The sequence below is a fragment of the Pseudophryne corroboree genome, chromosome 1, assembly GCF_028390025.1.
Source record: "Pseudophryne corroboree isolate aPseCor3 chromosome 1, aPseCor3.hap2, whole genome shotgun sequence".
NCBI lineage: Eukaryota > Metazoa > Chordata > Amphibia > Anura > Myobatrachidae > Pseudophryne > Pseudophryne corroboree.
Window position 1 is genome coordinate 1,125,056,344 of NC_086444.1, and position 25,362 is coordinate 1,125,081,705.

A 25,362-nucleotide genomic window follows, 5' to 3' on the forward strand; every position below is an offset into this window, starting at 1 on the left:
TGCCCAATCGTCCTGGTTCCGGGCAAAACCCCTCCTAGGGGACAAATTTATCCGCTATCCATCCCAGAGACGCAAGCTATGTCTGATTATATACAGGAAAATCTAACCAAAGGATTTATCAGACCATCTTCTTCACCTGCAGGAGCCGGATTCTTTTTCGTTAAGAAGAAGGACGGTGGGTTACGACCATGCATAGATTACCGTGGACTCAATGAGATCACTGTGAAAAACAAGTACCCATTACCCTTAATTCCAGAATTATTTGATCGGGTAAAGGGAGCTACTGTGTTTACAAAATTGGATCTCCGAGGGGCCTACAATTTAATCCGCATCCGGGCAGGGGACGAGTGGAAGACTGCTTTTAATACCCGGGATGGGCATTACGAATACCTTGTAATGCCTTTTGGTCTTTGTAATGCACCTGCAGTTTTTCAAAGCTATGTGAATGAACTTTTTCGTGATCTTCTCTACAAGTGTCTAGTAGTGTACCTGGATGATATCCTAATATTCTCTAAGGATCTAAAGTCTCACCGTCACCAAGTTAAAGAGGTACTGACACGTCTGAGGAAAAATCAACTTTATTGTAAGTTAGAGAAGTGCACCTTTGAAGTATCTTCCATACCGTTCCTTGGTTACATCATTTCTGGATCAGAGCTATGTATGGATCCCGGTAAGGTACAAGCTATCCGAGATTGGTCCACTCCTACGACTTTCAAGGGGATTCAGCGATTTCTTGGCTTTGCTAATTTCTATAGGAGATTCATTAAGAATTATTCTACGTTAGCTGCTCCCATTACAGCCTTAACTCGCAAGGGAGCAAATCCTACGAACTGGTCTTCTGAAGCAATCAAAGCCTTCTCTGATTTAAAGCAAGCCTTTGTGTCAGCCCCCATTCTTCAATAGCCTGATTTGAATTGTCCCTTTCTATTAGAGGTGGATGCATCTACAGAAGCAGTAGGAGCTGTGTTGTCACAAGTCTTTGAAGATAAAAAGGTCCATCCCTGCGGATATTTCTCCCGTAAGTTCCTCCCGGCCGAACGTAATTATGCAATCGGTGAGCAAGAATTACTTGCCATCAAGTTGGCATTTGAGGAGTGGAGATACCTTCTAGAAGGAGCACAACATCGCATTACAGTTTATACTGATCATAAGAATCTTCTATATCTGCAGTCAGCTCAGTGCTTGAATCCACGACAAGCTAGATGGGCGCTTTTCTTCACACAATTCAATTTCAAGCTCACCTATCGACCAGGGTCTCAGAACAAAAAGGCAGATGCCCTTTCTCGGTCCTTTGCTTCTTCTGAATTAAATGATGCTACCACAAATCAAGCCATTGTGAATCCTACGTCCTTTTTAATGACTCGAACCTCTACAGTTCCTCCGCCTGGCAAGACCTTTGTCGCCACAAATCTTTGAAAACGGCTGCTTACCTGGGCTCACTCCTCTTCCTTCATGGGTCATCCTGGGGTTCTAAAGACTCTCAAATTTATTCAACAGTCTTATTGGTGGCCACGTCTCAAAGCCGATGTCCAAGAGTTTATAGCAGCATGTCCTAAATGTGCCCAACATAAGAGTCCAAGAAGTTCTCCACCAGGTTTATTACATCCATTATCCATACCCAAACAACCATGGACTCGTATCTCAATGGATTTCGTGACCGATCTACCTCCATCAAAAGGGCGAAATACCATTTGGGTGATAGTGGATCGATTTTCGAAAATGGCACATTTCATTCCATTAACTGGGTTACCATCAGCCCATTTACTAGCCAGATTGTTCATCTCTGAAATCTTCAAGTTGCATGGCCTTCCTCGAGAGATCATCTCTGATCGGGGAACACAGTTTGTGGCCAAGTTTTGGAGGTCTCTTTGTTCATCTTTAAATGTCAAGTTGAATTTTTCTTCTGCATATCATCCTCAGACAGATGGACAAACTGAGAGAGTAAACCAAGACCTTGAAACATTTCTCCGGCTATATATATCATCCTCACAGGATGACTGGGTTGATTATCTTCCATTGGCAGAATTCGCTCATAATAATCTCTTCCATTCGTCTTCAGAATCTACGCCCTTTTATATTAACTTAGGCTTTCATCCTCGTGTGCCAGAGTTCCATCCATTGCCAGCCCTAGAGGTTCCAGCAGCAGATCAAGAGCTTCAACGTCTATCTAGAATCTGGAGTTGTGTGCGTAAGTCGTTGGTCAAAACTTCCGCTCGGTATAAATCTTTTTGCAGATAGAAAACATAAAGCTGTACCGAATTACAAGGTGGGAGACCAAGTTTGGATTTCTACGCGCAATCTCAGGTTCAAAGTTCCTTCTAAGAAATTTGCTCCCAAGTTTATTGGTCCATTTCCCATCGTAAAGGTACTCAACCCTGTGTCATACAAAGTCAAGTTGCCACCGTCTTTGAGAATTCCTAACGCCTTTCATACATCCTTATTGAAACCTTTGATTCTCAATAAATTCCGTACTACCCAGTCCAAATCTCCTAAAGTTCACTCTTTGCAGGATGAGGAATTTGAAGTTAAAGAGATTGTGGACTCACGTTCCTGATATGGACGTTTACAGTTTTTGGTCGACTGGAAGGGTTACGGTCCGGAGGAGAGATCCTGGGTTTTTTCTGAAGATGTTCATGCTCCAAGACTGGTACAAAAATACTTCTCCAAAAATCCTGATAAGGTTCAAAGGTGTTCGGAGACCACCCTTAGAAGAGGGGGTACTGTCACGAACCGGTCTCTCACCTCTGCGGGTTCTGGGGTTCGTCCGTTGCCAGTGCGGTTGCTCGCGGTGCTGTGCGCCCGTGTGGGGACGCGGCGTGATCAGTGGCACAGGTAATGCAGATTCTGGGAACTGAGAGTGCGGGGACCAAATGGCCTAAGGCACTGCGGTGTGTCTGCTGTATAGGAGGTGGCCATGTTGGAGACCAAATAGGTAATACAGAGCACTTGTGAAAACACCTGTGGGCAGGTGTAAGCCAATCCCGTGCTTGTGCTGCCTTTAAGTAGGCTGGGATTATGTTACTCTGGGCCAGTGCTTTGTTGTATCAACGCTGTGCTCTAGCTCTGAGCTCTCTCCGTGCATTCCTGTGTGATTCCCGTGGTCCAGATATCGCCTCCGTTCCCAGAGGTTCGTCTGCAGCCTTCACTGCTAAAGATCCACCGGCTCTCCGCTGTGCTGTCAGTTAATTGCACACCTACTGGAAACAGTTGGATTCCCAGAGTCCTGCATGAGGTTACCTTGTCTGTCTGCTTTCAACCATACAAAGTTTGGAAGATTCCACTACCCTCAGCTGTGCGTTTGTTCTACTCTGCATTTAACCCGTTCATCACCTTGTCATCTGCTACAGTTTTCACAGTGATCTCCGGAACCCGCAAGTAACCGAATTCAGTACTTTTATTTTCTATGTTATCATAACAAGGATAATTCTTCACAGCTTCTCAGTTAACTCTCAAAACTTCATTGCAAATCCTTACAGTTATTTCTTCATGTCTGCATTACCCAGTTAAACACATTCTGCAGTTCAGCATCAAAGCTTGTTTATATTTGGACAATTCAACATTTATTCATCAGCTTGTTTTATATACAGTTCCATGAACATTTCTTTTATTTGTCTTTGAGATTTATCCTGCATATTATTTCTGCCATTCCTGCAATACTTCAGTATAATATGATGATTAACAACTTGTCATTTAACTCTTTACTGAATTGTTATTTTTAATAAATATATGAAACGGAACTTTCTTCGTCCTCCCTGCTTTCTTCATACCCCAGCACCTACACCTGTGGTTGGTCCCGGGTTAACGGATTCACAAAAACACCCGGACCTGACAGTAGCTAATGTGTCTGTGTGCCATGTCTCCCCCCTCTTCTCCTAGCTAAAGTGTATGCCAAGTTCCCCCTCCTAGCTAATGTGTGTGTGTACCATGTCTCCCCCACTCTTCTCCTAGCTAAAGTGTGTGTCTCGTCTTGTACCGTCCCAGTGACGACCCCCCCCCAGCTAAAGTGTGTGTCTGCTCCACTACTGTCCCAGGCCCCAGTGTGTATGTCACCATGCCCCCCCTCACCCAGTATGTTTGTCACCAAATCCCTCTCCTGGCCCCCCGTATTTGTCACTATGTCCCATAAAGCCACAGTGTGTATGTCACCATGTCCCTCCAAGACAGGGACAGCTCGACGGCCATTTGAGTGGAGTGGCGGGACACATGACTGATCTGGCCAAAGACCTCCAGTCCAGAAGCGGACCTCGGACAGCGAAACCTGGGACAAAGAGCGCTGCCCGAGCGCCGGTCGGAGGTGACAGAAGATCCACAGACCCGCAGCTCGGGGTGAGATACTGTTTAAGCCCTTCCGCTGCAATACTCTGCCTAACGGACTAAAGAAGGGGGCAGGCTCCCCTGTGTTTTTTTTCCTCGCTGCCACAGTTTACAGTTAATAAGGGGGTAGGATTCCCCTTGTCCCAGTGCCTGCATTATTTCGGCTGTAAGGTGAATTTCGGCTCATTCAGTGTGCTATAATGTGAATTTTGGCTCATACAGTGTGCTATAATGTGAATTTCGGCTTATACCGTGTGCAATAATGTGAATTTCGGCTCATACAGTGTGCTATAATGTGAATTTCGCCTTATACCGTGTGGTATAATGTGAATTTCGGCTCATTCTGTGTGCTATAATAAGAATTGTAGCTCACACCATGTGGTATAATGTGAATTTCGGCTCATTCTGTGTGCTATAATGTGAATTTTAGCACATACCGTGTGGTATAATGTGAATTTCGGCTCATTCTGTGTGCTATAATGTGAATTTCGGCTCATTCTGTGTGCTATGCAGGAATGGCGATTCGCCAGTCTGTATCACCAGTGTGCAGGGTTCTCTCCACTAACTGGCAACATTTTATTAGTAATGGCAGCAATAGAAAATTTTAGGAGCGAACGGGAAGGGCATTTCTAAGTGGAAGGAGATATGATTAGGGGGAGGAGTCATAATTCTTAAACCGCCCCCCCTAAAAGTTAAGTCTAGATCCGCCACTGCCTGGAGGGGGGGACCCCTTGATTTAAGGGGTCCCCACTCCTCCAGAGTACCCTGACCAGGGGTGACTAGTTGCGAGAGGTAATGCCACGGCCACAGGGACTTATATAAAAGTGTCCACCGGCTGTGGCATTATCTCTCTGGCTAGTGGAGCCCTGTGCTGGTTTAAAAAATACGGGGGACCCCTACATCTTTTGTCCCCCGTATTTTTTTAACCAGGACTGGACACAGAGCCCGGTGCTGGTTGTTTAAATATGGGGTGACCCTACGCAATCCCCCCCATGTTTTTACAACCAGGACCGGCTCAAAGAGCCCAAGGCTGGTTATGCATAGGCGGGGGGACCCCACACATTTTTTTTTTCTATTTTTAACACTTTCAACACTTATAATGTACACAATGAATCCCTGCACAGATCTCACTGATCCGGCCGGGCTTCATTGTGTTAAGTCCGGCAGTGTTTTACTAATCACTCCTGTAAAACACTGCCCGACAATACGATTAGCATCGACATCGGAAAACACAATTTACTTCAACTCGGAATCTTAGTAAATTACATGAACAAAATTCAAAAAGTTGCAAAAAAACACGACCGATACTAATCGAGATGAAACTCCCACCAAATCGCCACATATAGAACCTTAGTAAATATACCCCCAGGTCTGGAGACGCAAAGGTATAGCTCTTGTGAACAAAGTTTTCGACCGAGGTGGCAATGTGTATACTTTTGCTGATCTGCAGCAACAATTTCAACTCCCGAACAGACACTTCTACCTGTATTTACAGGTGAGACACTATGTTCAGTCGCTCCCATCCCCCAACTACCTTACACATGAACCACATATTATAATTAAACTACTGCAGCATAGAACCAAAGTGACATACAAGCTTCGCTACTTATATCCCTATTTGGTAGAAGCGAAGGTTAATACCCCTCTATACTCACAGAAGTTGCTCACACAATGGAAGTCGGATATATCCACCTTCCCATGCTCTTCAGAAGTTCTTTTGTTGCAGTACTACAAATACTCTAAATGTTTGCACTCAGCTTATTTACAGGAAACACACCTTAGATTCCTCCATAGAGCATACATCTCACCAGCTCAATGGAAACATATGGGTGGTGAGGACACCGGGATATGCACAAAATGTACAATGCAAAATGCTAAATTGTTTCATTGCTTCTGGGAATGCTCTAAGATTCGCAGGTTTTGGTGTAAAATAGTTTACTATTTGAATACTATTCTTACTGTATCTCTAACTCCCACCCCTGAGGCATGTCTTCTGTTCTGCTTTACTGGCTGTAATCTTGGAGCTCACTCTCCCCGTTGCATACCGCTTGTTATTCTCATACTGACTCTAGCCAAAAAACTGATCCTCATACACTGGACCACAAAATCAGCGCCCACTCTACAGGAATTGAAATTGAGACTACTATTGTTTCTATATTTCGATATACGTTCTCTACTACTGAACGAGGTAATTTCCTTACAGACTTTTCACAATAAATGGGACTTATATATCCGAACTCTAGATGATGACTCTAGACATACAATCTCCTGTTATTTTGGCACCCAAGATTGGTCAAGAGCAAAGGGTTATCTCACTCTATAGACCCGTCCTTCCAGTATCCAAAAACTATTGTTTGTCTTCCTGTTGAAATATAATTGTCTTTTTAGGACTACCTGCTGTATAACCCATTTGAATGATTGCTGATTTATATATAGGTACTCTGGACTATGCCTTATCCCCCCCCCCACCCCCTCTTAGCTTCCCTTGTTTATATACCTTATGTGTGTGTGTCTCCTGAACCTTATAGTTATGCTTTATTGCTCTATTTTTTCCTTCATGTACAGTATATTGTTACATATGCTCATCTTATCTTGCTCTTTGATTGTGTACAATTTATTTGAAAATACGACAATAAAATGTTACAATTTAAAAAAAAAAAGACCCAGATTTATAAAAGCTTGGAGGGAGATAAAGTGGAGAGACAAGAGTACTAACCAATCAGCTCTTGGCTGACATATTACAGGATGTGTTTGAAAAATTACAATAAAGAGCTGATTGGTTGGTACTTTATCTCTCTACACTTTATCTCTCTCCAAACTTTATCTCTACACTTTATCTCTCTCCAAGCTTTGATAAATCTGGCCTGGTTCTGGAACATCAAAGATGGCTCATCCTCGGGGATTTCAATGCATGGGTGGATGATGAGCTCTCACGCCTTGGCCAAGACCTCCTGTGCACAATGAATGGTCTGGGCTTCACACAGGTCATTCCCTCTGCCACACATAAAAGTGGTCACACTCTTGACCTTGTCTTTCAGATTGGATTAGAAGTCACTGACCTAAAAATAAACCCAGCCATCTGGTCAGACCACTACTCCCTCTGGTTCTCAGTTGCAACCCCTCAATTAAGATCTCTGCCTGTGGAGTTGACCAGGTATCGTCCAAGGAGGGGTATGACTCCCCAGGCTCTTGCAGCAAATCTGGATCTCTCTGCTATACTGGGTGCCTGTGAAGATCCCTGTTCCCTAGTCCGTTATTATAATAGGAATGTTATGGCTGCAATTGATATTATCGCCCCTGTGCGTTTAAGACCTCGTAAACCACAACGTCAAGCTCCATGGTTCGACAACAGTGTTAGTGAGCTCAAGAAAAGGGGGCGTAGACTGGAAAGACGATGGAGGAAGACTAACCTAGTGGATGACAAAATAAAACTAATAAAGCATAACGAAGAATATCAATCGACAATCACTCGTAAGAAAACACAGTTCCTGTCAAATGAGATCACAGCAGCAAACAATAGGCCAGCTCAACTTTTCCGCACAGTGGAGATGCTTTGCAAGCCAGCATGCCTGCAGACTGAAGAGACCCTCTCCCAGGCAAGATGCAACGAGTTTGCAAACTTCTTTGCAGATAAAATATCCACCATCCGGGCTGGAATCTCCACAGTGCCATCAAAGGAGTGCCAAACTACAAAGCCTGCCAATATAAGCTACCTGCCTTCATGGACCAGCTTTGATCCAGTGGATGTAAAGGACACTGCTGAAATTGCTCGGATTTTGCGTCCCACCACCTGTGATCTGGACCCAGCCTCAACCAAGCTTCTAATAGGTTGTATCGATATAATTGGTCCTGTCTTTACAAAAATTGTTCAATGCTCTTTGCAGACAGGCATTTTTCCTGGACCCCTAAAGAAAGCAATTGTTAGACCGCTTCTTAAAAAACCTAATTTAGATCCCGACTGCATGACCAACTACAGACCGGTATCAAACCTTCCTTTCCTAGGAAAGGTTATTGAGAAAGTCGTTGCAAATCAACTGAAAACCCGCCTGACAACCCATGATATTTATGATCCATTTCAATCAGGATTCAGGAGAAGACATAGCACTGAAACAGCCCTGGTGTGTGTGTTAAATGATCTCCTGATGGCAAAAGACAGAGGTGACTGTTCAATATTAATCCTTCTGGATCTCTCGGCAGCATTTGATACCGTGGACCATGGGCTTCTGATTGAGCGACTGATACATTTCTGTGGTCTGGATGGCACAGTCCTAAGCTGGTTGAAATCATTTCTCACAGGCAGGTCACAGAGAGTATCATCTGGATTATACTCATCACCACCAGTCCCACTGCCATGTGGTGTCCCACAAGGTTCTATACTATCCCCCATGCTTTTTGCAGTATACATGCTCCCATTGGGCGAAATAATCAGGCGCCATGGCCTGGTCTACCACTGCTATGCAGATGATACACAACTGTACTTGTCCTTTGCTCCGGGCACTGATAACCCAATAGCAACCCTAAATGGCTGTCTAGCTGAACTACATGAGTGGATGAGCGCCAGTTGGCTGCGACTGAACCCGGATAAAACAGAGGTCCTTATGATACGACCGCAACATCAAAGGACAAGACTGCAGCATAGCCAACCAACTGGACTTACACTCGGGGATTCAGAATTACAGACCAGTGATCGTGTGCGGAATCTTGGCATTGTCCTGGATGGTGGCTTGACACTTAAACATCAGATATCAGCCACAATCAAATCCTCATTCTTTCACCTGAGGAACATAGCCAGAATCAAGCACTTAATTCCCTCAGATGATATGCCAAAAGTCATACATGCATTTGTATCATCTCGTTTAGACTACTGTAATGCCCTCTACCTTGGTCTACCAGCAAAAGAATTGCAGCGCTTACAGCTGGTGCAAAACACAGCTGCCAGGCTATTAACCAACCAGCCCCGTTCTAGCCACATAACACCCATCCTCTACTCCCTTCACTGGCTGCTTGTACGATGGCGAATCATCTTCAAGATTGGCTTACTGAGTTTCAAAGCATTACATGACCAAGGCCCAAGGTACCTGAAACAGCTTCTGACCCCATACTGCCCCACTCGATTACTGCGATCTGTAGATGAAGGACTTTTAGCAGTACCTAGAATCTACCGTAATTCATCTAGGGGTCGAGCTTTTAGTCATGCGGCTCCGACTCTATGGAACTCACTTCCCCGCACAGTGCGAGAGGCCCCAACTATAGAATCCTTCAAAAGTAGACTCAAGACTTTTCTGTTTACTCAAGCATTTCCATAATGTCCCTTTTAGTATCTTCATGCTTCTGTATTTTATGAAAATGTACTTCATTATTTTCTGTACTATATTATACTATGTATCTGTTAAGCGCCTTGAGTCCTACTGGAGAAAGAGCGCTATATAAATAAAATTATTATTATTATTAATTATTATTAAGTCTGCTGGCTCTCCTGTAATGCCTTCAGCTGTTATGGATGTGATGGAACTCTGGATTTCACTAAGATATTTCCTTTGCATAGATAGATGAATTCTTTCTTGAAACCTTGATTGATGATGTTGTGCACCATTGATTTTGGGTGGTGAGCATCCATTTTCTTGTATACTTCCTTCCACGCACAGGATTCCATGTATAGTGCACCCGGAAAGTATTCACAGCGCTTCACTTTTTCCACATTTTGTTATGTTACAGCCTTTCTTCCAAAATGGAATAAATTCATTTATTTCCCTCAAAATTCTACACACAATGGGGGTCATTCTGAGTTGATCGCACACTGCCGATTTTCGCTGCGCTGCGATCAGGTTTGTACTGCGCATGCGTATGCACCACAATGTGCACGCGAGTCATACAGGTACAATGTGGATCATTGCTGAGCGATGGATTTAACGAAGAATCCATACGCACAGCCGATCACAAGAAGATTGACAGGAAGAGGGCATTTATGGGTGTCAACTGACCGTTTTCTGGGAGTGGTAGGGAAAACGCAGGCGTGTCCGGGTGTTTGGAGGGCGGGTGTGTGACGTCAATTCCGGCACCAAAAAGACCAAAGTGATCGCAAGGGCTGAGTAAGTTCAGACCTACTCTGAAATTGCACAAAATGTTTTTATAGAGGCCGGCTGCACAAGCGTTTGCACATTTACAAAGCGAAAATACACTCCCCTCTGGGCGGCGATTATGCGTTTGCACGGCTGCTAAAAACAGCTAGCGAGCAATCAACTCGGAATGACCCCCAATATCCCATAATAACAATGTGAAAAAAGTTATTGTGAGATTTTGGCAAATTTATTAAAAATAAAAAACTAAGAAATCACATGTACATAAGTATTCACAGCCTTTGCCATAAAGCTCAAAACTGAGCTCAGGTGCATCCTGTTTCCACTGATCATCCTTGAGATATTCCTACAACTTAATTGGAGTCCACCTGTGATAAATTCAATTGATTGGACGTGATTTGGAAAGGCACACACCTGTCTATATAAGGTCCCACAGTTGACAGTGCATGTCTGAGCACAAACTAAGCAGTCAAAGGAATTCTCTGTAGACCTCTGATACAGTATTGTTTCGAGGCACAAATCTGGGCAAAGGTACAGAAAAATATCTGCTGCTTTGAAGGTCCCAATGAGCACATCATCCATAATTGGAAGAAGTTCAGAACCACCAGGACTCTTCCTAAAGCTGGCCGGCCATCTAAACTGAGCGATCAAGGTTGAAGGGCCCTAGTCAGGGAGGTGACCAAGAACCTGATGGTCACTCTGTCAGAGCTACAGTATTCCTCTGTGGAGAGAGTAGAACCTTCCAGAAGGACAACAATCTCTGCAGCCATCCCCAATCAGGCCTGTATGATAGCGTGGCCAGACGGAAGCCACTCCTTAGTAAAAAGCACATAGCAGCCCATCTAGAGTTTGCCAAAACTCACCTGAAGGACTCTCATACCATGAGAAACAAAATGTTCTGGTCTGATGAGACAAAGATTGAACTCTTTGGCGTGAATGCCAGGCATCATGTTTGGGGGAAACTAGGCACTGCTCATCACCAGGTCAATACCATCCCTACGGTGAAGCATGGTGGTGGCAACATCATGCTGTGGGGATGTTTTTCAGCGGCAGGAACTGGGAGACTAGTCAGGATAGAGGGAAAGATGAATGCAGCAATGTACAGAGACATCCTGGATGAAAACCTGCTCCAGAGCGCTCTTGACCTCAGACTGGGGTGACGATTCATCTTTCAGCAGGACAATAACCCTAAGCACACAGCCAAGATGTTAAAAGAGTGACTTCAGGGCAACTCTGTGAATGCCCTTGAGTGGCCCAGCCAGAGCCCAGACTTGAATCGATTGAACATCTCTGGAGAGATCTGAAAATGGCTGTTCACCGACGCTTCCCATCCAACCTGATAGAGCTTGGGAGGTGCTGCAAAGAGGAATGGGCAAAACTGCCCAGAGATAGGTGTACCAAGCTTGTGGCATCATATTTTAAAAGACTTGAGGCTGTAATTGAACAAAGGCTGTTAATACTTATATACATGTGATTTCTTAGTTTTTTATTTTTAATACATTTGCAAAAATCTAAAAAGAAACTTTTTTCACATTGTCATTATGGGGTGTTATGTGTAGAATTTTGAGGGGAAAAATGTATTTATTCCATTGTGGAATAAGGCTGTAACATAATAAAATGTGGAAAAAGTGAAGTGCTGTGAATACTTTCCAGATGCACTGTAGGTAGGACCCAACAATAGACATTACAAGATTTTGAATGGTTTTAACTTTACTATTCCTGAAGAAATGAAGAGACTGTTTAAAACGTGATCCACTTTACTGCTGTAAAAGCTGCTTCTCAGGACAATTATTTTGTGGTTATTTTTGGTGAGGACATGATGCAAACATTTTTTTAATGTACAGTAACAAATTTTCTCACTGTGCTCCTGTCAATTCCATTGGATTATTTTATCCCCACCTCAGTAACTGTCACTTTTCATATAATTTGCCATTTGCGATTGTACTCTACTGGTTTGTGTTCTTTTCTTTATTTGTCCTTACCTACTTTTCCTCTGTGTGGTCAGGGCCGTTTCTAGCCAATTTGGCTGCCAGTGCGAGATTAAAAAATGTGCCCCCCCCCCCCCCCCCATTCACATAAGAAAAAATGCACCCCCCCCCCATAGATATAAAGAGGAAAAGTATGCGCGCGCCAAAGGCGTGCGCTCCCGGCAAGGGGGCATGGCCTCGTTAAAATGGGCGTGGCTTTGTGAAGATGGGCGTGGCCTTATCTGATCTCATCATCACGGCCACCACAGGATAAAAAAAAAAAAAGTCCTTATTTTACACATTGCAGCAGGCAAGTGTCCCCATTTTACACATTGCGGCAGGCACGTGCCCCCATTTTACACATTGCGGCAGGAAAGTGTCCCCATTTTACACATTGCAGCAGGCACGTGCCCCCATTTTACACAGTACAACAGGCAAGTGCCCCCATTTTACACATTGCGGCAGGCAAGTGTCCCCATTTTACACATTGCGGCAGGCAAGTGTCCCCATTTTACACATTGCAGCAGGCACGTGCCCCCATTTTACACATTGCGGCAGGCAAGTGTCCCCATTTTACACATTGCGGCAGGCAAGTGTCCCCATTTTACACATTGCGGCAGGCAAGTGTCCCCATTTTACACATTCCGGCAGACAGGTGTCCCCATTTTACACATTGCGGCAGGCAAGTGTCCCCATTTTACACATTGCGGCAGGCAAGTGTCCCCATTTTACACATTGCGGCAGGCACGTGCCCCCATTTTACACAGTACAACAGGCAAGTGCCCCCATTTTACACATTGCGGCAGGCACGTGTCCCCATTTTACACATTGCGGCAGACACGTGTCCCCATTTTACACATTGCGGCAGGCACGTGCCCCCATTTTACACATTCCGGCAGGCACGTGCCCCCATTTTACACATTCCGGCAGGCAAGTGTCCCCATTTTACACATTGCGGCAGGCACGTGTCCCCATTTTACACATTGCGGCAGGCACGTGCCCCCATTTTACACATTCCGGCAGACAAGTGTCCCCATTTTACACATTCCGGCAGACAAGTGTCCCCAATTTACACATTCCGGCAGGCAAGTGTCCCTATTTTACACATTCCGGCAGACAAGTGTCCCTATTTTACACATTCCGGCAGGCAAGTGTCCCAATTTTACACATTCCGGCAGACAAGTGCCCCCATTTTACACATTCCGGCAGGCAAGTGTCCCTATTTTACACATTCCGGCAGGCAAGTGTCCCTATTTTACACATTCCGGCAGACAAGTGTCCCTATTTTACACATTCCGGCAGACAAGTGCCCCCATTTTACACATTCCGGCAGGCAAGTGTCCCTATTTTACACATTCCGGCAGACAAGTGTCCCCATTTTACACATTCCGGCAGACAGGTGTCCCCATTTTACACATTCCGGCAGACAGGTGTCCCCATTTTACACAGTATGGCAGACAGGTGTCCCCATTTTACACAGTATGGCAGACAGGTGTCCCCATTTTACACAGTATGGCAGGTGGTGGTGGGGGGGAGGGAGAGAGAGAGAGGGAGAGGGGCTGACTTACATTTGAAGCGGTTCTTCCCGCTCTTTAGCCGCCTCTCCCTCGTCTGCGCAGCGCTGGCTGTCTTGGCTCCCCCTTCTCCCTCCTCCCGAGTGCCCAGCTCGGGGGGCGGGGTTTCGCGGAATGACGCGATTGCGTCGTGACGTTACGACGCAAACGTGTCATTCCGCGAAACCCCGCCCTCCGAGCTGGGCACTCGGGAGGAGAGGGGAGGGGGTTTGAAAGTGCTCAGCAAGTGCCGCGGCGGGCGCCCCGTGCGGTTTCACGGGGCGCCCGCCGCTAGAAACGGCACTGTGTGTGGTCACTTAGTGCTGTCATCTCTTAGTGTTGATCTGGACTTTGGTTCTTCCTGCAGCTCCATCCCCTTCTGTCTACTGATGCTACATCCCCTCTTGTTGTAGAGTCCACTATTATCTTGGGCAGCTTGAGCTCTCTTCTATAAGCCACTTGTTGATTGGTCAGGCAGTAGGATTCTGTGGGATGCATAACATGATCTTGCTCAGGCTGCAGCTGATGTTTTTTTTGTGTCTGGCAGCATGAAATCACCGCAGCTTTTATGCCACAGAAGCTTCTAACCTAAGATGGCCAATGTACTCTCACAAATCGCATCAAATTGTCAGATTTACTTTACTTCTGTGGGTTTTGTTCCATGTTAATAAGTTAAAATATTTTTTTTTTTAAATCATTTAACAGGGGAATTGATGAGAGGAATTATCAGTCATTGTACATGCGTGGCACCCCAGAGACAGTTGTGTATACCCTTTTAAAAGATAAATTAGGGTTTGCAACCTGATAACTCATTTGTCTGGCACAGAGCCAGGTCACATGTCCCATTTGTGAGGTGGCAGGATCTGATTGGACAGAGATGGAGAGAGCAAGCAGAGCCTTGTGGGAAGAAGGAGCTGGATGTGTGTTGAGGAGCAGAACAAGAGAGCTGATTTAGTGTGAACTGGGTGGTCATGCAAGGCAGCGGAGAGCAGCGCTGCAGAGTTGAGGCAGTTGGGTACATGAGAGTGGCTGTGAGACATTGTATCCGGGGACCAGACAACACCAGGCCTATGCAGAGGCATGGACACTGCACCCATTTTGAGAGAGCTGAAACCGCTGAGACTCTGGGAGAGAGTGAAACAACCTGCAAGGTTCAGAGTGAGTAACAGAGACTTCACACAGCAGGAGGGTGAGTGTTACGTTATATTGTCCATTGTCACACACATACTACTCACAATTGCATGGCATAAAGGAGTGCTACCAGACCCTTGACTCAGAATCACGCAGAGTGACCCCTCTTTAAACAGAGTGTTAGCCAGTACAGAGATGCAACTTGTGAGAAGAACTTTGTAGGGACATTAAGCTGTTTTAGGAAGTAAAATACTGAGTTATTCATTCCAAGAGATAATTACTACAGAGACAGTTGCTTGTTAGAGATTCTATGACACCTTTGTTGCCTACAGCCTTATGCAACATTGGAGTACAGTGACATTTACTAACTGAAACCCAGGATCAATCTTTCTTCTAAAATTGTAGTCATACCACAGCCCCCACTGCAACACTGTAGGATCTCCATAGCTTATGCAACAAGTTCAGTTATACCACAGTCCCTCCCATTGCAATACTGTGGCACTGTAGGATCCATGAGCTCCAATGTATATTGCCAGTGAAGATTGGGACAGGTTGTTTTTTTGAGTATCAGGGATATTTAGAAAAGTAGCAACTGATATTGAAAACCATATTCTTAATCACTTTCTTACCTGTTTTTCTTGTCTTATAATTTTTCGTGGAATATGCATATATCTGTGATTAGGTTGATTGAAACTATTGAATGTTCCAATGTAATGTGAGCTGTAGCATTTTCTTGGAATCTTCAATCTTTGTAATCATTTTCCCCATTTTCATTATCGTGATTATCCAATTCTTGCTGTATAACTAATTACCTCTTTAATCCAGAAGTCCTTGTGGCCTAAATAATGAAACTCCTGTTGGAGATTGCTGTCATAAAATCACTGTTGCGTATCAATCTATCCTACCTCCCTGAACCTGATACAATGAACAAGCCACTGAACATCCAACCACTTAGACACCTGCCAAACCTGCGGTGTTAAACCATACAAAGAAAATGTCAACAACTTGTCTATGGGCTCACTATCCCCAAGTCTCTAAGAAGCAAAGATGGTACTGTAGCAACAGATAATTAACATAAATGCCATGGATCCCACCTCCTGCAATTTAAAAATGTGCAACTGTAGCAGGTTCTCAAGAAAAGACACAAAGGCAAGATCTATAACCACCAGACAGATACCAGTGGCACAGGAACTAGATCTGCCACCTTTGAAAATGACTAATATATTTTAGAAATGTGGCCTAGATTGAGGGAGTTGGAGGGCTGGAAAGAACATAACATACACTAACATGGATGTAGGTTATTATTATTTTTAATTAAAGTAAGTTATAATTTTAGAGTCCCATCTTCTCAGACTTCTTGCTCACTCCCACCTCATACATCTGTGTATGCTTATATTATTCACTTTGTTTTATGCTATATGTTATTTTTTGGCCTTTCCTATGATGCCTTTAGCATTTTGCTTTATTTTATTTGTTATCTTTGCAAGTTTATTGTTCTACATTTCTTCTTGTTCTTTATTTTTCACATTGCATTTCATGTGTACTGTGCTGCACAATTTTAATGCACCATGTAAATAAACAATACACACATTGGGGGTCATTCCGAGTTGTTCGCTCGCAAGCGGATTTTAGCAGATTTGCTCATGCTAAGCCGCCGCCTACTGGGAGTGAATCTTAGCATCTTTAAATTGCGAACGATGTATTCGCAATATTGTGATTACACACCTCGTAGCAGTTTCTGAGTAGCTTCAGACTTACTCGGTATCTGCGATCAGTTCAGTGCTTGTCGTTCCTGGTTTGACGTCACAAACACACCCAGCGTTCGCCCAGACACTCCCCCGTTTCTCCGGCCACTCCTGCGTTTTTTCCGGAAACGGTAGCGTTTTTTCCCACACGCCCATAAAACGGCCTGTTTCCGCCCAGTAACACCCATTTCCTGTCAATCACATTACGATCGCCAGAACGATGAAAAAGCCGTGAGTAAAAATCCTAACTGCATAGCAAATTTACTTGGCGCAGTCGCAGTGCGGACTTTGCGCATGCGCATTAAGCGGAAAATCGCTGCGATGCGAAGATTTTTACCGAGCGAACAACTCGGAATGACCCCCATTATCCACAATGTCATAATAGTTAAAGTAAAGCAAACAGTGTTTTCCTCAATGTCGCAGAGTCTATCTTTTCCACAGACGTTGGAACTGATAAAATCACAAGAGGAAAGACAACCCAAAACACAGGATACAACTTCTGAACAGAACCCATGAGCTGCTGAATTGTTAATAAATCAAATTAGTCATGACACATGATTCCCTGAAGCTTGCCAGAAAGAATAAATCAGCTGTAGCTACCCTGGTGAATGATGAGTAATAATGAATTCCCAGTGGCTTGAATTATTGTAAAAAAAAAAAAAAAAGCAAGGAAATCTAATTAAATATGTGTTAGAGTGTGTACACATGGTGAGATTCGGGCTATGCCCGATTCTCACTATGCAATAGGGGCCGGGTTGGCACATAGTCAGTATCGCAAGCACATAATGACTGTGCTTGCGATACTGTCTATGTGCGATTTTGGCTAAGTGTCAATTTTGACTATCTCTTCTATAGAGATAGTCAAAATTGACTTGCCTGCACAGTCTATCTTTTCTTTCGATGCCGACCACGCGGGACCGCGCATCGGCATCGAATCGGGGCACGCAAGGTGACTGTCACCTTGCGATCTGCACTAACTTTTCTTCCGATGTTGACTATAAAGTCAGAATCGGAAGAAAAAATCTCACCGTGTGTACACACCCTTAGACACCAGAAAGCTGTCCAAACACAATATTTTTACATTTAAGTTTACATTATTCTTTTTTTAAATAGTACCAAATAACCAGGTCATTGCAGTGGGTCTCTATGTACATTAATGCTTACAGTGCATGATTACTGGATACAAATTATACATACTACTACATGATTATGTACACATTCATATATACTTGTCTTCCAATTAATATCCAGTACCCAGCTACTCCACCTGTGGAGGTGGAGAAGCTGGGTACTGGATATTAATTGGGAGACAAGCATATACTGTGAGTCCACAATCGGAAATTATTGCACCTGATCAACCGGACGGCGGCCAAAGGACCAAGGCTTTTAATAGGACTTCAACATCTGTCCATATAACAAGCCATCTGGAGGGTCAGCGCCACTTTAAAGGAGACGGTAATTACATCTACAGGTGGATAAAAACTTTTCCCAGGACTAGGATTTGTCTTGCCCTGAAGTTATCTAAAGTTTGACATCCCAAGCCAATCAAATAAGCTGTGCTACTAGTGCCTTTTTTTTACATAAACTGTTGCAACAGAGTATCATTGTGTTTTTTTTAACTACTATGTTACCTATCTAATGTTTTAGTATGTGATTAAAAATACATTGGGGCTGATGTATAATACCCCTTTTCCACTAGCTCAAAATACACGGGTAAATGCGCGGGGGCGCGCATTTACCCATGTTTTTTGCTAGTGGAAATGGCTCCCTCTGCAAAAACCCGGATCAAGTGATCCGGGAATCCTACCCGGGTAGCTTACCGGGTTGAACACGACACCAGCAGCGTCACCAATATGCCGGGTTGGTGAGTGCAGTGGGAAAGGGGGCTCTGATGTGGGTCGCAGCCAAGTAGCACCCAAGTCAGGCTCCCGGCTGCGACCCGCATCACTAGTGGAAAAGGGGTATTAACCTGGAGAAGGCAAAAGGAAGTAATAAAGCAATGATAAACACAAGGTGATAAAAGCACCAGCCAATCAGCTCCAATATGCAAATTGCCAGTTAGGAGCTGACTGGCTGGTGTGTTTATCACCTTGCACTTATCACTGCTTTATCACTTCCTTATGCCTTCTCCAGTTTAATACATCTGCCCCATTGTTTCTATTCCTACTATGTTCAGTCTAAGATCTGTTTTTATCAATATATTTATGCAAAAAGGAATCTAGTTTACCTCTAACATCTGGAAAAAAAAGCAACCAGTTTGTTACCGTGGCCACTTTTGAGCTGTCCCTCCAAGTAGGATGCTCGGTAACATGTAGTTTCTTTCCTGTGTTAGACCACTTTACATCACTTTATTTCGGAATAAAGGATTATGTAGCAATAATTTTGTATTTATTCATAAAACATAGAATATATAGATGTGTATTGGACAGAGCATCATGTACAGAACTGAGCTGTATAGCTAAAATTTATACTGTGACATTACTCATGACCAGTGGTATTTAAACATGTAATAACCCAACTGATAATATCAATGATATGAATTCAAATAGAATAAAATGTCATAAAAATATAGCATGCTTTTTACTTTTAACATATATCAAACTAAACTGTTTTAAACTTGATTCATTTCCTTTTTGGAAATTAACATACATCATAGGAATATCTTCTTACAGCTTACATGGACTGTGCGGCCATATTGCATACTTGGCTATAAATGCAGATCTCTGTCTGTATTCTCATATGTCTTTCTCTATCCACTCCCCGATATATCTGCTTGTGAATGTAGCTGCCATCACTATCCCCACACATTTGCATCAGCTGTATGCTGGGTGCGAGGGATCCGTCTGTGTGGACAACCACCTCTAAATAGCCTGCGATTCTGACTACTCACCCACATGGTACACATGCAACAGCCATCTTATGCAGTCACTACCTACATTAAGGATTTAGAAAGTAGAAGCAATGAACAGGACATGTGCATGCATTTATACCCTTGTATGTAGAGAATAATAAACAGTTCATGTGTTAATATGGTATTGGTCCGCTCGTGGTGAACCTACAGTAGATGTGTATCCTTCTTGCAAATAAAAAAACATTTATGAGGTAATTGGAAGGGATGCGATCGGCATCCCAGTGGTCGTGATGCCGGTGGTCATGTGACCAACACTGGAATCCTGACACCAATCAGAAAACCGGTGCTGGAACACAGACAGTCAACATCCTGAAGGTAAGGATTGGGGTTAGGGTTAGGGCCCGGGGGGTGGTGGGAGGTTAGGGTTAGGCACTAGGCAAGTTAATATTAGGCACTGGGGGGTGGTTAACCCCAGTCAACACCCCCTGAGGGTTAGCCCTAGCTGCCATCCCCCAGGGGGTTAGGGTTAGGGTAGGGGATGGGGGGAGGGTTCAAATACTTACCCCCTCTGATGTCGGGATGCTGTGGTCGGTCATGTGAATGCTGGCATTTCCACTACTAGTATTTCATACTGAACCCACTTGGAAGGAGGCAAGATGATCCAATCAGTATCATATGTAGGTGAAGCATTTTATACACTGCTGTGAAGAACTGAGTTGGAGACATTGGAATCCAGCAGCTTAGTTCACATTAAGGGGTCTATTCATGAAGCAGTGAAAAGTGTGGAGAAGTTGCCCATGGCAACCAATCACCATTGACGTAACATTTGCATACTATACAATTGTATGGAGCGGCTGATTGGTTGCCATGGGCAACGTCTCCACAGGCTCACTTCTCCACTCTTTTCACTGCTTAATGAATAGACCCTAAATATTCAACAGTGGCTGTTGGTGCTCTAGTGACAGTATACATTTATTATTGTAATAATTGTTAAAATACAACCTCTGTAATAGCAGGTAATACTTTCTCATATTCGCAGGCATATCGGTGTAAAAATAAAGCATGGATATCAGGATCCCAGTCAGCTACAGGTACAGTACAAATATACTTGCTTGGATACAGTATATCAAGTTAACAATTTAGTCTGAGATATATATACTGTATATATATATATATATATATATATACACACATATACACACACACAGTGTGCAAAGGATAAACAAGCAGCACTCAAAGATGTCAAATGCTTCAAGAGGCTTACTCAGTAAGCCCCGTGGAAGCTGGTATTGACAATTTCCGCACTTCTGCACATGCGTGCACGGTGGCACGTGCATGTGCAAGGTCTTAAACTGTGATCGCATGCAGTTGCAGTTTAAGAGACGGCGGGGGAGCAAGTGACGGGGCGTCGATGCCGTATTTTGTGGGAGTTGACTCATCGATTGGGGGGCGTAGTCTGGACAATGCAGGAGTGTCTGGACCACTTATGGGGGGGGGCACGGTGGCTACGTGACATCACACACATCTGCTGTGGCCCAAAAGATGGCAGCCCTCTGACTAACTACCCTTATCATGCAAAGGCTCAGCTGTTAGTGAAGCACTCACATGTTAGGGGGGGAAGCAGGACCTGCCCTGTGCTTGACGCCCCTACCCCCCTTTCCCCCGCATGCTAGCAAAAAGAGTGGTAGTTTTGATACTTTTATCAAAACTACAACTAATGCTGAATCGGCCCCACATGCAGTGTAGTGTACAATCCATAAAGTTAGACACTTTTCATGAAAAAATAAAAGATCAGCTCTCACTTGAGTTTATTTTTAGTGGCATAAAAAGTTTTAAAACAAAAGCCTGGTACACCCCATAACTGTTTCAATCAGTTACTGGGTAATTACTTTAGGGGCTCCACTGAAAATGAACTCCTTATACCTGTACTATTATGTGAGTGCTGAAATATATATAGATGTATATTTTATCATAAAAATGCATTTCAATAACTCTTGATTTATACTTAGTCCTAAAGGGATCGGTATGAAATACCTCCAATCAAAATCCCGACGTTCAAAATCCCGACACCAATTGACCGATGTTCAAAATCCAGACAAGGTCAAATAAAAAAGGGGCAGACTAGATGGGCCAAGTGGTTCTTATCTGCCGTCAAATTCTATGTTTCTATTAAGGTCAAAATCCCGACATGGACAAAATACCGACATATAAAATGCCGACAGGTCAAAATACCGACATGCGGTTTTTGTTGTTTTTGTGTGTGTATGTCGACATAAGTCAACATGGACACCATATAAAGTGTACCGCATCCGCTCGCCATGCTTCGGGCACGGTGCCTCGCTGCGCTCGGCACACTATTATATTCCCCCTCCAGGTCCACTGGGGTGGTAAAGTATGAACAAGTCGGCATCAATGAAAAAAAATCATGAAAAACGCTTGTCGGTATTTTGACCTGTCAGCATTTTCCATGTCAGTATTTTGACCTTGTCGGTATTTTGTCCATGTCGGGATTTTGACCTTGTCGGGATTTTGACCATCGGTCAATTGGTGTCTGGATTTTGAACGTCGGGATTTTGATTGGAGGTAAACTGACTGCATCCCGTCCTAAATGATACTTGTGTTATATTGCTGTGAAGAAATATTTGATATATTGGGTCTAACTGAGACCTGATCGTAGATGTGCGAAAAAATGCACATCTACTATCAAAATCTTAGATATGCGGGGGGACGCCCAACACAGGGGAAGTTCACCCCGCATGCCGGGTCCTACACATTCCGCCCCCCTTCCCCCGCAGAAGTGCTATCGCACATGCCGAGTAGCTCCATGCTTACGCTGCTGCGAAGGCAGGCGGCTACCCGCCATGTTTTTGGCTGCAGTGGCTGCATGTGACATCATGCAGCAGCCGTGGCCCGCCCCACAAACAATCCGGACACGCCTGCACTGTCTGGATCACGGCCACCCCCAACGCCGTCGACATGCCTCCGACTGCCTCTGCCTGATCTCACTGTGTGTGCACATGCAGTGCGGCTGCTGCACGTGCGCACATGGCACAGGGCTTAAGCCTGCGATAGCTGCCACTGCAGTGACCAGGTCTGAATTAGGCCCATAGTCAGGATATGCTAAAGAATGTCTTTAGTAGCTGTACACCCAGGGTGTTTGACTATATATAGTATATATATGCAGTATATATATATATATATATATATATATATATATAGCGAGAGAGAGAGAGAGAGAGAGATATTGTGCCACTGAGAAAGACAATGTCCAGCTTCAAGCATGGCACTCCAGGATTTTAGAGAAATTCAACTTCAGTGCATAGAATACACTAGATCAGGGATTCTCAAACTCGGTCCTCAGGACCCCACACAGTGCATGTTTTGCAGGTAACCCAGCACGCGCACAGGTGTATTAATTACTCACAGACACATTTTAAAAGGTCCACAGGTGGAGCTTATTATTTCACTTGCGATTCTGTGAGACCTGCAAAACATGCGCTGTGTGGGGTCCTGAGGACCGAGTTTGAGAACCTATGCACTAGATACACTATATACTGTAAAAGTTGAATTTCTCTAAAATCCTGGAAAGTGGACAGGTAAGGTGGATTGCCGCTTGCAGGACCCGTGTATAATGCAGACCATTTACTGCTGGTCTATTTATTATTATTATTATTATTATACTTTATTTATATGGCGCCACAAGGGTTCCGCAGCGCCCAATTACAGAGTACATAAATAATAAAACATAAATAATCAAACAGGAAAACAGCAACTTACAGTTGATGACAGTATAGGACAAGTCCAGGGTAAATAAACAGTTACATCAGCAGATGACACTAGAATAAGTATCAAGTGGCAGAAGACTGCTGGATGTGGTACAGTTGAAGATTATTAAAGTAAGACAACGGATAAGCACATGAGGGACGAGGGCCCTGCTCATGAGAGCTTACAATCTAAAGGGGAGGGTAGACAGACAGGGGTGACATAGATGGGGTACATAGAGAACGTGGAACAGAGGGTTAGGATGAGATTTGGCTGGGTTTGGTGAAGAAGTGGGTCTTGAGAGCCCGTTTGAAGTTTTGTAGAGAGGTGGAGAGTCTGAGGGGGAGAGGTAGGGAATTCCAGAGAAGTGGAGCAGCACGTTAAAAATCTTGGAGGTAGGAGTGGGAGGAAGTAATCCGTAGGCAGGAGAGTCATCGTGCATTAGCAGAGCAAAGAGGACGGGTGGGAGTGTAAAGGGAGATAAGATCAGAGATGTAGATGGGAGAGGAGTGGGTGAGGGCTTTGTAAGCAAGTGTGAGAAGCTTGAAATGGATTCTGAAAGGGAAGGGGAGCCAGTGAAAGTCTAGTAAGAGAGGAGATGTAGACGTAGTTCGTTTGGTGAGGAAAATGAGCCGGGCAGCAGCATTGAGGATAGATTGGAGTGGAGAGAGGTGTTTGTCAGGAATGCCAGTCAGGAGGAGATTACAGTAGTCCAGTCTGGAGATGATCAGTGAGTGGATAAGAGTCTTAGTAGCATCCTGGGTCAGAAAGGGTCTGATCCTGGAAATATTTTTTAGATGAAACCGGCAGGTTTGTGAGAGGTGCTGAATGTGTGGTTTGAAGGAGCAGCAGGAGTCAAGGATTACTCCAAGACAGCGCACTTGGGGGCTAGAGGAGATAGTAGTGCCATCAATAGATAATGAGATTGTAGGAGGTGAGGTTATGCGGGAGGGAGGGAAGATGATCAGCTTGGTCTTAGACATGTTAAGTTTAAGAAAGCACTGGGACATCCAGGAAGAGGTAGCAGAGAGACAGTTGGAGATATGACTGAGGAGAGCAGGGGAGAGGTCTGGAGAGGAAAGCTAGATTTGTGTGTCATCAGCATAGAGATGATATTGGAAACCAAAAGAACTAATGAGCTTACCTAGTGAGGACGTATAGAGAGAGAAGAGAAGAGGACCAAGGACAGAACCTTGGGGTACACCTACAGTTAGTGGAAGTGAGGGGGAGGTAGAGTCATGTGAGGAGACAGAGAATGAGCAGTCATAAAGGTAGGAAGACAGCCAAGAGAGGGCAGTGTCACGCAGACCAATGGAGTGAAGGATTTGCAGTAGGAGAGGATGGTCCACAGTGTCAAAAGCAGCAGAGAGATCAAGTAGAATAAGTAGAGAGTAGTGTCCCTTAGATTGCATACTTTTGTAAGGGCAGTTTCAGTGGAGTAGAGAGGACGAAAGCCAGACTGGAATGGGTCAAGCAGTGAGTGTGAGGAAAGAAAGGAAGTAAGGCAGTTGTAAACAATACGCTCAAGGAGTTTGGAGGCAAAAGGGAGGAGAGAGATGGGTTTGTAGTTGGAGAGAGTGTTTGATCAAGGTTTAGGGAGAGGAGCTCATTGTCACAGGATGGTCAGTGCACAGCCTGTCTGGTGCCCCTCCAGCACTGGTGCAAGAACCGCCATGGGCATCTTTAACTACATTGCTGACAGAAATTGCTAACCATATTGCTACTCCACCCATTGCTCCCCCTATGGGTATACCACTGCAGCACTCAATGGCTGCCTCTATGGGATTCCAACAGTCTTTACCGCCTGTTTATCAGGCAATTGCTGCCCCACCTGTCCCTACTACATGGTTGGACTCATTCTATAACTCTATACAGAGTTTGGCTGTTTCCTCTGCTGCATTTTAGAGCAAGATGCATGGTCAGTGTGCACTACCTACACCCTTTACATCTAATCATGCTGTG

General features: G+C 44.3%; 1 protein-coding gene across 6 annotated transcripts in view; it reads left to right on the forward strand.

The window, feature by feature from the left end:
* CLNK (cytokine dependent hematopoietic cell linker) overlaps positions 1–25,362 on the forward strand; it is a 411,995-nt gene that overhangs the window by 274,011 nt on the left and 112,622 nt on the right. For all 6 annotated transcript variants that reach the window (XR_010177777.1, XM_063923032.1, XM_063923023.1 and 3 more), the window contains one exon: positions 20,678–20,729. Coding sequence is in view for 5 of the 6 variants with exons in the window: in XM_063923032.1 (XP_063779102.1) it covers positions 20,678–20,729 (52 nt within the window). In the remaining variant the exon portion in view is untranslated. The remainder of the gene's footprint in view (positions 1–20,677; positions 20,730–25,362) is intronic.